Raw genomic sequence first — 15,378 nt, 5'->3', positions numbered from 1 at the left:
CTAACTTTTGATTTAGAGTGAGAGACATGCAACTCTTCCTTTCACTTGAACACTTGGAGGCCATGTAGGGTTAGTAATTGGTTTGATTTCAATATTGTTGTGTCTCGGAGAATAGGGGAACCTGAGGAGAGGGGGAGAGATGGGGGGACGGGCTGGTTGGTGGAGTGGCTAGGACATACACAACATTTTTCAATTAAGTTCAGTGTCTTATATGGGCTTGGTTTGTGGTGCCCCAAATAATTGAACTAGTAAGATCAAAGATCACTGACCACAGATCACCTCACAAATACAGTGATAATGAAAAAGCTTGAAGTATTGCAAGAAGTACCAAAATGTGACAAAGAAACACAAAGCAAGCAAATGATACTGGAAAAATGGAGCCAACAGACTTGCTGGACTCAGGGTTGCCACAGACCTTCATTTCGTAAAAAATGCAGTGTCTGTGCAAGGCGATAAGACGAAGCACACTAAATGAGGTACACCTGCAGTTTCCGGGGATAAACACCGCTTTCTAGATAAAGAAAAATACTTACGTGTTTTCTGTGTATGTGTGATTTGGGAAAAAATGCACATGGAAATAGTGAAAAAATTGGAGATCCATTCATATCATTGCAACACAATGAAGCTGATGGGATCCTCACAGCTGGATTTATTTGGGAATAGAATGAAGAAACTCTGCCTAATCCTGCAGTAAGTCACTATCAGACAACATTTATAATGACAGCAGAACGAGATCTAGGAACTATTCCAAGCCATGGAGATTAGCAAGTAATCACAGGCTCAAGTCCTAATACAATTCTGGAGAGACATGGAGGGAGTTCGAGAATTAAACTAGCAAAAAGGGATTAAAAAAAAAAGGAAGAAGACAATTTTGACCTCCACATGCACTGGTCAGTGTCAGCAAAATTCTACACGTAACTATACAGCTCCGTTACTTACTTTATTTTATTTTATAATTATCTCTTGATAAAGCTGTCTCTTCTTCCAGATTGGAAACAATGTGATGTCAGGAACTTTCATTTTATCTTCCTGATTCCAGAACAGTGTTTCAGTCTAGGCACAACAGTTTACTAGTTCACCATCAGGAGTGCTCTGCAGTCAGCTGAAGACAAAATTCTAGCTATGTCACTTACCACTGCAGTTCTCATGGCTGAGTTACTGGTACTTCCTAGCCTCAGTTGCATCACCAATAAAATCAGTTGATAGTACCCACCCCATTAGATTGTGATGAATGAAAGCTATAAGGCTGGCAAAGCATTTAGTCCAGTGGCCTGCACACAGCACTCAACAAATGGCAAGTATTATAAGGTATTAAACACAATTATGGAAAATGGCTAACCCTGGCCTCTAGAGACTCCCGGTCTTCATATAACCAAGCATCCCCGCTGATGCTTCGTATTATAGGGAGAGCGAGGCCAAACTCTGACACACTTTCCCGCAGGAATCTATCCATGACTGACCTCAGAGATGACTTTCACAGTCACCGTCCTACTGAGGCCTGCACCACATCCCGTGAGCATCCAGACTCATCCCTCACATCTCTAGTTCTGTTTTTTTTCTAAATTAAGTACTACTGTTTTCTCTTCATAAATAAAGCACACAAAAAAATCTCTGACTTAAGCATGTTTTAAATATGCATTTAAACTGTATGAGTTTATTCACACAGTCCTCTCACATTGACAAATACAAAAGAATGAATGAATGAATGAATGAATAAACGAACGAACGAGAGAGGGGGAGAGACAGAGAAAGGAAGACAGGAAGGAAGGAGGGAGGAAGGACGGAAGGGAAAGGAAGAGGAAAAGAAGGAAAGGAAGAAGAAAGGAAGACCTTTGGCAGGTCATAAAAACAAAAGTGTTACAGAATTGCAACTGAAATTCACAGGGCAAGAAGAAAGAAGAATTTCAAGATTAGTTCAAAGGAATCATAATTCATAGATCTACTTATTGTAATAGCTATGATGAAGGAAAGATGTTAGGGTTCAAAGCCGACGGCCAAGAAAGAATTCTTGAGATGTCTTTGGTGCCAAAAGGCGGTTTTATTAAAGCAAAGGGACAGGAACCGTGGGCAGAAAGAGCAGCACCGGGGTCATGAGGAGTGGCCCATTATATACTTTCAAGTTGGGAGGGGGTTAGGGATAGCTTAAGCCTCCCAGATATTTTGGAAGCAAAGTTTCCAGGACCCTGACGGGGGCTAGCTATTGTTAGGAAAAAGTCATTTATTACTGTTCAGTAAGTCCTCAGTCCTGAGACCCTTCAGACATATATATCAGTGGGTCATATGCTTGGAGGATGACTGTCAACATGTATCTTGGGGGGGGTAGAGATAAAGGGAGTTTCCAAAGGAAGGACTTACAGGAGACTGGGGGTCGGGCTAAGGCTGCCTTTTGCCCTTAGCAGAGTATTAACATCCAGGCAGCTGAGTTCCTAGAGGAAGGTCTCTCCACCAGTTTCAAGGACTTGTCAGTGGGCTGTAAGTGGTAAGAAAATTTAGTAATTTTTCTTCTGCCGTTGTTTTCCACATCAGTTCTACTAAACCGAAATCTAGAATGCACCAGAGGAAGAAGTGAGTTTGATCACCTGGTCAGACTATCTCACTTCATCATCCCATTTTACAGGTGAGGTAGCTGAGGCTCTGACAAGTAAGATGAGTTTGTCCATCCTTCTGTAGCTTCAGAGTGTGGTCCATGGACCAAGAACGTCAGCATCATCTGGGAGTTTGTTAGAAACACAGTCTCAGGCTCCGTGTTAGCCATACTAAATCAGAATCTGCATATTAACAAGATCCTCCAGTGACTCATCTCCACGCTGAAGTGTGAGAAGCATTAACACACACAGCTTGTTACCAGTAAGTTAATAAACTGGGTAATTTCACTCCATGCCTTATTTTTCTAGAAACTGTACACCAATCTTTGGAACTGTTAGAAAAATTTAATCCTGATTCCAGGGTCCTGGGATCGAGTCCCGCATCGGGCTCCTTGCTCAGCGAGCAGCCTGCTTCTCCCTCTGCCCTGCTTATGCTCTCTCTCTCGACCATTTCCCCAACTGTAAAGTGCAAAGAATAATCGTACCTAAACTTAGAGGGTTATTAAGAAGACTACCTTAAGGCATGTAAGGTCTTTAGAGTACTGAACAGAGAATGAGGCCTAAATGAGTGTTAAGCACTAAATGTGACTGTTATTATGATGCTCTTGCACAGGGTGTGGCAGGAGAGGCCTGCGAGCCACCACCTGTCCATGCTCACCTACTCCTGTTGCAGTGACAAGTATTTGGAGTAATATTCAGGATTAGGGACAAATACAGCCTGTGCCCACAGAAGAAAGCCAATAAAACTCCTTAACTGGGAGAAAAGAGAACAACCAACAACCAGCATTATTTCATCAAATAGGGACTGACCTCGTGAGCAACTATGGACACGTGTGGAATTCACAATATTTAAGTAAAATTTGTAAATAAAATGTACAATGATGATTTTTTTTTTTTAAGATTTTATTTATTTATTTGACAGAGAGAGAATGAGAGAGAAAGCACATGAGAGGGGGGAGGGTCAGAGGGAGAAGCAGACTCCCTGCCGAGCAGGGAGCCTGATGCGGGGCTCGATCCAGGGACTCCAGGATCATGACCTGAGCCGAAGGCAGTCGCTTAACCAACTGAGCTACCCAGGCGCCCGTACAATGATGATTAATGAATGATTTTCAATAACAAGAATTACTCTGTATAGGACTAAATATTGAATTCACAATTTAGGACTGTTAACACTTCAAAGATGAACAAAACTTGGATTGTTGAAGATTCAACTCATGCATGGAAACAGTGAATGGCACCTAGGGGAGTTGGCAGATGTACACACAACAAGGGCCCAAAGGTCAGAATATAAGCCCAGCCAGGGGAGCTAGAGTGCGGGACAAAGATCTCTTGTGCAGAATAAGAAGACACTTGGATGATGAAACCACCAGTTTGTTCATCCATGTATATCAGGCACTGATCAAGGTTGGGCAAAGAGAGCCACAACAAAGCGCTGGACTCAAACCATGTCAAACAGACACCAAAAATCAACACATCATAACGTGAGTTTCCTACTTACTAGATGCACACGATGGTCTGAAGGATTTTGGGCAAGAGTGGCATAGATGGGGCCCTGGGGTGAGACAAATCAGACTGCTGCTAGCCCCTTGAAGAGAGCCAGCCTAGCGAAACAGACGGATGGATTTAGAAGACCGTGGAGACTGTGCAGGGGAAGATGCCAGAGAAGCCAAGAGCCTAAAACATAATCTTGGATGGCCTGAAGGGAGATGGAAGAAAAGAAATTCCTGCCTCCTGCCAGCCCTGCACAATACAATTCCCAAATGGCTCCCAGAATTTCCCAGCTAGAGAAGCCACAAACACACAGTTGTTAGCAGACCTTCCCCTCATGTGTCCTCCCCTCTGCTCTGGAGAAGAGCCTCACACAGTAGAATGATCATGTTAAATAGTATTCTTAAGACAGGCCAACAACATTGACACAATGAGTCTCACTCTTCTCATATACGTATATCCATGAGCACTCCACACAGGTAAAAATTGCTAACACTCTAGTACTGTCTGCATTACTTATATCTAACCACAAAATCTGCTCTCTTCTACCTGCCAGCATGAAAAGGGAACATATAAAGGTACATGTGATAAGCTGAATAACAGCCCTCCAAAGATGCCCATGTCCTAATGCCTGGAAGCCGTGAACAGGTTACTTTCCATTCAGAAAGAACTTTACAGGTGTGATTAAGAAAAGGATCTTGGTGGCTTCCAAGGGGAATTCTACCAAACATTTAAGAAGAATTAATACCTATTCTTCTGAAACTGTTCCAAAACATAGAAATGGAAGGAAAACTTCCAAACTTGTTTTATGAGGCCACCATTACCTTAATCCCAAAACCAGACAAAGACCCCATCAAAAAGGAGAATTACAGACCAATATCCTTGATGAACATGGATGGATATTCTCACCAAAATACTAGCCAATAGGATACAACAGTACATTAAAAGGATTATTCACCATGACCAAGTGGGATTTATCCCTCGGCTGCAAGGTTGGTTCAACATCCGCAAATCAATCAACGTGATACAATACATTAACAAAAGAAAGAACAAGAACCATATGATCCTCTCAATAGATGCAGAAAAAGCATTTGACAAAGTACAGCATCCTTTCTTGATCAAAACTCTTCAGAGTATAGAGATAGAGGGTACATACCTCAATATCATAAAAGCCATCTATGAAAAACCTACAGCAAATATCATTCTCAATGGGGAAAAACTGAGAGCTTTCCCCCTAAGGTCAGCAACGCGGCAGGGATGTCCACTATCACCACTGCTATTCAACATAGTATTAGAAGTCCTAGCCACAGCAATCAGACAACAAAAAGAAATAAAAGGCATCCAAATCGGCAAAGAAGAAGTCAAACTCTCACTCTTTGCAGGTGATATGATACTTTATGTGGAAAACCCAAAAGACTCCACCCCAAAACTGCTAGAACTCATACAGGAATTCAGTAAAGTGGCAGGATATAAAATCAATGCACAGAAATCAGTGGCATTCCTATACACCAACAACAAGACAGAAGAAAGAGAAATTAAGGAGTCGATCCCATTTACAATTGCACCCAAAACCCTAAGATACCTAGGAATAAATCTAACCAAAGAGGCAAAGAATCTGTACTCAGAAAACTATAAAATACTCATGAAAGAAATTGAGGAAGACACCAAGAAATGGAAAAACGTTCCATGCTCATGGATTGGAAGAACAAATATTGTGAAGATGTCAATGCTACCTAGAGCAATCTACACATTCAATGCAATCCCCATCAAAATACCATCCACTTTTTTCAAAGAAATGGAACAAATAATCCTATAATTTGTATGGAACCAGAAAAGACCCCGCATAGCCAGAGGAATGTTGAAAAAGAAAAGCAAAGCTGGCGGCATCACAATTCTGGACTTCAAGGTCTATTACAAAGCTGTCATCATGAAGACAGTATGGTACTGGCACAAAAACAGACACATAGATCAATGGAACAGAATAGAGAGCCCAGAAATGGACCCTCAACTATATGGTCAACTAATCTTTGACAAAGCAGGCAAGAATGTCCAATGGAAAAAAGACAGTCTCTTCAACAAATGGTGCTGGGAAAATTGGACAGCCACATGCAGAAGAATGAAATTGGACCATTTCCTTACACCACACACAAAAATAGACTCCAAATGGTTGAAAGACCTCAGTGTGAGACAGGAGTCCATCAAAATCCTAAAGGAGAACATAGGCAGCAACCTTTTTGACCTCGGCCGCAGCAACTTCTTCCTAGAAACATTGCCAAAGGCAAGGGAAGCAAGGGCAAAATGAACTATTGGGACTTCATCAAGATAAAAAGCTTTTGCACAGCGAAAGAAACAGTCAACAAAACCAAAAGACAACTGACAGAATGGGAGAAGATACCTGCAAATGACATATCAGATAAAGGGCTAGTATCCAAAATCTATAAAGAACTTATCAAACTCAACACCCAAAGAACAAATGATCCAATCAAGAAATGGGCAGAAGACATTTTTCCAAAGAAGACATCCAAATGGCCAACAGACACATGAAAAAGTGCTCAACATCACTCGGCATCAGGGAATCCAAATCAAAACCTCAATGAGATACCACCTCACACCAGTCAGAATGGCTAAAATTAACAAGTCAGGAAATGACAGATGTTGGCGGGGATGCAGAGAAAGGGGAACCCTCCTACACTGTTGGTGGGAATGCAAGCTGGTACAGCCACTGTGGAAAACAGTATGGAGGTTTCTCAAAAAGTTGAAAATAGAGCTACCATACGACCCAGCAATTGCACTACTGGGTATTTACCCCAAAGATACAAATGTAGGGATCCAAAGGGGTACATGCACCCCAATGTTTATAGCAGCAATGTCCACAATAGCCAAACTGTGGAAAGAGCCAAGATGTCCATCAATAGATGAATGGATAAAGAAGATGTGGTGTATATATATATATAATGGAATATTATGCAGCCATCAAAAGGAATGAGATCTTGCCATTTGCAACGACGTGGATGGAACTGGAGGGTATTATGCTGAGTGAAATAAGTCAATCAGAGAAAGACATGTATCATATGACCTCAATGATATGAGGAATTCTTAATCTCAGGAAACAAACTGAGGGTTGCTGGAGTGGTGGGGGGTGGGAGAGATGTGGTATCTGGGTGATAGACACTGGGGAGGGTATGTACTATGGTTAGCGCTGTGAATTGTGTAAGATTGTTGAATCACAGACCTGTACCTCTGAAACAAATAATACATTATATATTAAAAAAAAAAAAAGAAGATAGCAGGAGGGGAAGAATGAAGGGGGGATATCGGAGGGGGAGACGAACCATGAGAGACTATGGACTCTGGGAAACAAACTGAGGGTTCTAGAGGGGAGGGGGGTGGGGGGATGGGGTAGCTTGGTGATGGGTATTAAAGAGGGCACGTACTGCATGGAGCACTGGGTGTTATACGCAAACAATGAATCATGGAACACTACATGAAAAACTAATGATGTAATGTATGGTGATTAACATAACATAATAAAAAAAATTAAAAAAAGAAAAGAAAAGAAAAGAAAAGAAAAGGATCTTGGGATGTGGAGATTATCTTGAATCATCTTCGTGGGTTCATGTCATCACAAGGGTCCTTTTCTTGTAAGAGGAAGACAAAAATTCAGAGAAGGCGAGGTGACCACAGAGGGAAGGAGAGGGGAAAAGGCACTGTGAGGGGAAGCCATGATCTGAGAATGAGAACAGCCCGACAAAAGCTCACGGGCAAGGAAACGGATTCTCCCCTTGAGCCGCCAGAAGGAATCAGCCCTGCTGCCACCTTCACTTTAGCCCAGACTGATCTTATAGTTCTGACCTCTGAAACTATAAAATAATAAAGGATGTTGTAAGCCACTAGGTTTGTGGTAGCTTGCTATGCCAGCAATAGGGAGCTGGCGTAGAATATAATCAATAAATACTAAATACGGGTGAATAATTCGAAAACAGCTCTCCGTGATCCGTAATTTCCAAAGTATTTTATAGACAGATATTTTTTCAGCGATCAAATCCTAACTGCTCCATCAGAAGTTAAGTTCATTACACAAAGAGAGCCATTTAAATTACATTATAGTGAAGTAGGCGTGCACTGATTTTGAAATTGGAAGGCAGAAGAAATGACAAAAAATGACATGTCTCTCTTCCTGGGGATCTTTGTGTTTCCTAAGAGGTGACAGTTACAGTGCACTTAAGATTGGACTTGAGCCACTGACTTGTGGCAGCAACTGTGTTAGTCATCTGTGAATGTCCCGCCAGCACTGAGCGTCCTGCTCTGTACAGTGTTGGTTGGTGTTCCATCAAATTTGCCAATTAAATAAATGACTGAACGAGATGAAAAGGTGAATGAGAAAGACTTACATCCTTAGTCAGGTTTTCACAGCTGATCATTTAGATGGACCTTTATTCTAAATTAACCTAGAAGGACCTGGTGCTAGAACAAAAATAACAGCTTACTTGAAAAAAAAAAAAGGATTTTTTTTAAAGGCCACTAAAGGTGAAACTAAAAATGTGAATAAGTTGTAGGAGATTTTTCCACTTTTGGTTAGAACACAAAAAGTCACAGAAAACCACTGGTCCCATTGTAATGATGAGAACACAATAAATTTAGAAATCTTATTTGTCGTGCAAGACACTGAGGAGATCTGGACACAAGCCTAATCGAGCAGAATTTCAGAAGGAGATGAGACCCCGGCCATGAGTGGGCAGAAGAGCTACCCTGCCCTTGGCGCAGAAACCTGGCTGCAATAAGAAGACAGGAGCCCAACTTTGACCAGCCAAACATCGGCTAGTGTGGCAGACTGGGAGGGGGAGAAACGGCGAGACCCCACGGCCAGTCAGTGCTCCTTCATCATGCTTTTGCCTGGCAAGCAAGCACTGGTGGTGAAGAAGCTGGCAACTGGGTGGAAAGGAGAGAGATGTAATCTCACATGCAGAGATCCCAGACTCTGCTGCAGGCCAGATCTCACCATCAACGGGAAATCAGATATGAAATCCAGTTTGACTCCTGATTAGAACAAAGAGATCTCGCCTAGTCACCTTAGCTGCCTGACAGGGCAAAGGACAAGGCTTTCTGAGGACAGATATTACCTACTTCAGCTTCTTTGTTCTTTTATACACAATATAAAAGTAAGGTAAGTGGAAAAGTAGGAAAAACGTGACCCATAATAAAGAAGAAAAAAGAATAAAAGGAGAACAGATAACAAAATGGTTGGAATTTACAGACAGGACTTAAAAACAACTATTATGAAGATGCTAAAGAATTTAAGGGAAAATGTACAAAATGGGCGAAAAGATGAAGAATTCACCAGAGTAATAAAAACTCTAAAAAGGAAGCAAATAGAAATTGTAGAACTGATAACTACAATATGAATTCATTGGAAGGGCTTAATAGTTAAATGGACAAAACAGAAAAGGTTAGTAAACCCAAAGATAAGAGAACAAAAACTATCCAAAATAAAGCACTGAGCTAAAAAAAAAAAATCGGTAATAAAACACACACCCTGAGAATCAGAATACTATGGCATAATTTCAAATGGTCTGACATACATGCAGTTACGGCCTGAAAAGAAAAGAAAGAATAGAGTAGAATTTTTGGAAGAGATTTTAGATGAGGGTTTCAAGGGTAGTTGAAGGACATTAATCCAACCCAGTGAAAGCCCAAGCAGGAAAATAGACAGAAAATCACACATAGGTCAAACCACTAAAAACCAGAGTACAAAGATAAAGGCAATGGAAGGACATGTTTCAAGAGCTGAAAGGAACCTACACATTCACTCACACAAACACACACACACACATGCACACACATCCACATGCGCCCATACATACAAGCACACGTGTACACAAATTGGCAACCCAGGTACCTATATTCATAGAAAATACTCCTAAAAAGTAAGGGTGAAGAAAAGGCATTTCCAGACAAGCAAACTGCGAACATTCATGCTGCACTACAGGAAAATATTAAAGGAAGTTCTCCAGACCAAAGGGAAATGATCACAGAGAAAAACCAAGATCGGCACAAAGGAATGATGATCAGTGGGGTAAATATCAAGGGAGATATAAAACAACATGGCTTTAAGTCTCTTTAAAAAGACAGTTGGCTATTTGAAGCAAATACAGTGATATACTATGGGATTATAATACACGGAGAAATAAAGTAACAACACTAATATTAAATTCAAGAGGAGTAAACAAAACTACACTCCTGACGGATGTTAAATGTCTCAGGAAGCTGTGTAACAGTCACCATGGTAAAGGGTGATGGGTTAATTATGCCTGTTGTAATCTAGAAGAGCTACTTAAAAATACAAAATGGAGAGGTGCCTAGGTGGCTCAGTTGGTTGAGTGACTGACTTTTGATTTCAGCTCAGGTCATGATCTCAGGGTCCGGAGAGCTCATGTTCTCTCTCTCTCTAAAATAACAAATAAATAAATCTTTTAAAAAAATACGACTGAACAGGAACAGGGGTAATAAAATGGAATAAAAGAACAAACAAACCAAAAAACACATAACCTCAGTTTCCAAATGAAGAAAGAAAGAAGAGAAGGGGGAAATGGGGAAGAAATAAAAAATGACAGAATTAAGCCCAAGAATCTCCCAGGTAATTATAGTAACTGTAAGAGGTATTCAACACTCCAGTTAAATCCAGGCTTAAATAAAAAGACCCAACTCTATGCAGTTTAGAAGAGGCACACTTAATATAAGGACCTAGAGTGAAAATAAAATGAGGAAAAGGACACACACTGCAAACACTAATCATAAGAAAGCCAGTGTGTCTACATTAGTACCAGAAAAACTAAAATTTTTAAAAGTATTATCGGTGATTTAAGATGGCTATTTCATAATGATAAAATGGTCATTAACAAAGCCCAAAGTTAGTTCTTTGCTCACACTAAAAACTTGATAAATCTCTTATTTTTCTGCATACAATTTCTAATGGTTTATGAACTCATGTGTCTTTATGGACCTCTATTTAAAACTTCTTTCCAAGGAATGCCTGGGTGGCTCAGTCAGTTAAATGTCTGCCTTCAGTTCAGGTCATGATCCCCGGGTCCTGGGACAGAGCCCCGCATCAGGTTCCCTGCTCAGCAGGGAGCCTGCTTCTCCCTCTCCCTTGATCCCTACCCGCTGGTCATGTTCTCTCCTGCTCTCTTGCTTATGCTCTCTCTCAAATAAATAAAAAAAATCTTAAAAAAAAACTTCTTTTCAAATACACATTATATTTAAATTCCACAAGTTTCTTTTCAAGTATATGACCCTTCAATTCTTAAAAACCATTATTATTATTGTTGTTATTTGATTCTTCAAGTCCTTTTACCTGAAATTTCACGTTCTGGTTGATATCTGACACGCGGAACTGCTTCAGGAAACGCTCATCCTCACTCCAGAAGAGGCGGATGTCAGGGATGTCATAGAGGATCATGGCCAGTCTTTCCAGTCCTAGGCCAAAGGCCCAACCGATCCGATCTTGAGCACCAGCTACAATTAGGAAAACAAAACTGATTTACAAAATATAAAGACTTCACAGGTGAATGCTCCTTGCTGATAAGTAACCAGTACTACTGGTTGAGCACCTACTAGTGGTGAGGCACTGGGGGGGAGCTGTGGAGACATCCACGAGGGTCCCTGTCTTAACATTTCTCATGCTTCCCACATTCCTCACTCACTTCCTTCACTGAAGCACTCTGGAGTCACACTGTCTCTAATATTGCCTTTCATTTATAATTATATTCCAGGTTCTTTAAAGCCCTGGTTCCTGCCTCTGAGTAATCCTTGTTTGCCCTGATTCAAACATTTAGCCTACTATGTGCAGGTTACAGAGGAGAGAGAAAAGATGGTCTCTTGTCCCTACATGGCTTACTAGACAGGCAGGTGCGTTCAAAACATGCCAGAGTGGACTGTTAATATTCAGAAAGAACCCTCAATTTCATTAAAACAACCTTCACCCTTAGTAAGAGTTACCTCAAAAATAAACGGAGAGCAAGAAAGCCAAAGTAAAATGCTTATCTACTATCATTGACTCCAAAGGTAAGCTGTGTTGTTGACATTATGGCAAAACCATGAACTTGAAAGGTTTATTTCGCCTGCCTGAAGCAGAGTAAGACCAAAGATATAAAGCCCTGTGTGAAGAAGGCAAGGGAGCAACACACACTACAAGAAAAGCTTACAGAAAGGGCTCATGAAAGGAATATAATTTTTCCTAAAGATGATTAGGATCCTGGGGAGGCTGCAAACGGCCTCAAGATTTCACTCCCGACATGCGTGCCCTATGTAAATCCCTCCCTTTGAGTGTGGGTGGCTCCAGGAACGTGATGCGATTTCACCCCTGTGATTAGGTTACTTTATATGCAGGTCCATCTGAGCAAACCAGCTCACAGAAATGAGAAGGCCATGTGGCTAGGACCTGAGCGAGGCCTCTAGAAGCCGGGGGAGGTCCTGGCGGTCAGCAAGAAATGGGACCCTCACTCCTACAACCTTAAGGAAATGAATTCTCCCAACAGTGTGAATGAGCTTAGAAGAGGACCCTGAACTCCAGAAGAGCACAAAGCCCTGCTGACCCCTTGATCTCCACCTATGAAGACCCTGAGCAGGGGACCCAGCCAATCTGCACCTGGACTTCTGATACAAGGAAAAATGTGACATAATAAATTTAGGTTGTTTTAATCCATTAAGTATGAGGCTAATTTGTTACCCAGCAAAAGAAAACTAACACGAATCCAAAATGTGAAGGTAAAAGAAAACTCCAGACTCAAGGAACATCTTCAATAACAAAGGGGTGACTCTCCCCCTGCTGTGTTCTCTCTCTCTCTCTCTGTGCCAAATAAATAAATAAAAATCTTAAAAAAAACACACACACACAAAAAAACAAAGGGGTGACAGTACAGCATGGAATGGTTGGAAGTAGATTCTGGAAACACAGATGGTTCAAGGTTGAGGCAGGTAAGAGGGGAGGGGATCCATTTCTGCCCAGGTGCTCCTACTACAATTGTTTATAAATAAAACAACAAGGATAAATGTGTAATAGAAGCCATGCAGAAGTATGAGCCTCTGCAAATGGTGTGTTTAAAAGCTGAATGAATTAAAATAGTCAAAAAGAGATCACAGAGAGAGAGAATGGCTCAGTAGCAGGAGGAAAGGTGTATGTGAAAGAAAAGCGGGTGGTTGGCTGAGAGCACCCATAAGAATGAACTGAGTAAGAATGAACATTCAGATGAAGAGGGAAGAGGGGTATTTAACCTCACAGACAGTGGGGTCAGGAAAAAGTGTCCACAACCCCTCACCCTGTGATCAGGTGCCTAAGAGAGCAGTTGAAGTGTGAGGCAAAATATTTTAGAATAATTCATACTGATGTATGAGGCCTTAAAAAAAAGCCTGGTGACTAGTTAAAGACACGAAATTTAATATAACCATGATAGACTTTTAAAATCTACTTAAAGAAGAATTTTTTTTCTTTAATTGAAAATTGACAGTCCTGGTGATGTGGCTCCAGCACATTCTGCATTGTGTGGTTCTAGCGTCCTCATTCACTGCTGGGTACGCTATGTATTTTTACAATTTGGAAACAACATGGCAATACATATAAAGATCCTTAAAATGTTCATACTCTTTATTCTTATAACTCTACTGAGGAATTTATCCTAAGGAAATAATTCAACAAAATAAAAACATAAGTGAAAGAAGATACTCAGCAGTACAACTTATAAGAGCAAAAACATGGAAACAACCTGAGTAGCCCAAATTAGGGAATGGCTTAAAAATTATAGGACATTTTGATGGAGTCATTAAAAATCATAGCTATACAAATACATATTTATTAAGTGACAGACTGTAAGAGCTTATGAAGAATCTATGATAACATGAATATGTCCTGTGATACTACTATTTAATATAGGTACAAATGAGGATTTACTGTGAAAAAATAAAAACAAAATGTGATGTTCAAGAATTATAATGGGTAATAGTTTTAAAACAACTTTAAAGCATTTTCCTGAAATCGTTAGTCTTTTCTTTTTTAAAAAAAAGATTTTATCTTTATTTATTTATCAGAGAGAGAGAGAGAGCACACACAAGCAGGGGGAGCAGCAGAGGGAGAGGGAAAAAGCAGGCTCCCCGCTGAGCAGGGAGCCAGATGTGGGACTCGATCCCAGGACCCTAGGATCATGATTTGAGCCAAAGGCAGACGCTTAACTGACTGAGCCACCCAGGCATCCTGCTATAGTCTTTTCAATAAGAAAGTAATAAAGATAGGTAGGAATGTTAATGCTGCTTTGTGATTTAGGCTTTTTCCTTAATCTTTTAGATTTTATGATCAGTTTTTTAGATATAACCAACCACCTGAGCCTAATAATATCTGTAACTGAATGAGCAATAGATTCAGGGTAAGATCTTATTTAATATCTACTATTTTGGGGTTTTTTTTTTTGGTATCTTAGCTTTTGCTCCTTTCATCTATCCCCAGCTAGTCCCCATCCCCCAAAACATTTTCTAAAGCAAAAACAAGAATAACAAAGAGCCCCTAAAAGCAGGTAAGAAGAAAAGCAACAATCTAATTATTTGAGAGAGGGAGAGAGAGAGCGAGCAGGGGGAGGGGCAGAGGGACAGAGAGAACCTCCAGCAGACTCCGCACTGAGCGTGGAGCCCAACATGGGGCTCAATCCCATGACCCTGAGATCATGACCTGAGCCGAAATCAAGAGCCAGATAAGATGCTCAACCAACTGAGCCACCCAGGTGCCCCAACAAGCTAAATTTTTAAATGGACAAAGAATATGAAGACATTGCCAATTTGGATGCCTTTGATTTCTTTTTGTTGTCTGATTGCTGTGGCTAGGACTTCCAATACTATGTTGAATAGCAGTGGTGATAGTGGACATCCCTGCCGCGTTCCTGACCTTAGGGGGAAGGCTCTCAGTTTTTCCCCATTGAGAATGATATTCGCTGTAGGTTTTTCATAGATGGCTTTTATGATATTGAGGTATGTACCCTCTATCCCTATACTCTGAAGAGTTTTGATCAAGAAAGGATGCTGTACTTTGTCAAATGCTTTTTCTGCATCTATTGAGAGAATGATGAATGGATAAAGAAGATGTGGTATATATATATAATGGAATATTATGCAGCCATCAAAAGGAATGAGATCTTGCCATTTGCAACGACGTGGATGGAACTGGAGGGTATTATGCTGAGCGAAATAAGTCAAACAGAGAAAGACATGTATCATATGACCTCACTGATATGAGGAATTCTTAATCTCAGGAAACAAACTGAGGGTT

At 40.8% G+C, this 15,378-nt stretch overlaps 1 protein-coding gene across 15 annotated transcripts in view; it reads right to left on the bottom strand.

The window, feature by feature from the left end:
- Positions 1-15,378, bottom strand: part of FARS2 (phenylalanyl-tRNA synthetase 2, mitochondrial) — a 715,905-nt gene that overhangs the window by 342,569 nt on the left and 357,958 nt on the right. For 13 of the 15 annotated variants that reach the window (XM_032424619.1, XM_032424618.1, XM_032424616.1 and 10 more), the window contains one exon: positions 11,425-11,585. In XM_032424619.1, coding sequence (XP_032280510.1) covers positions 11,425-11,585 — 161 coding nt within the window. The other 2 variants (XM_032424621.1, XM_032424620.1) reach the window with 2 other exon arrangements.

This window comes from Phoca vitulina, unplaced genomic scaffold (genome assembly GCF_004348235.1).
Source record: "Phoca vitulina isolate PV1807 unplaced genomic scaffold, GSC_HSeal_1.0 scaffold31, whole genome shotgun sequence".
Classification (NCBI taxonomy): domain Eukaryota; kingdom Metazoa; phylum Chordata; class Mammalia; order Carnivora; family Phocidae; genus Phoca; species Phoca vitulina.
Note: the sequence above shows the minus strand (reverse complement) of the source record. Positions and strands in the feature narration are given on the sequence as shown.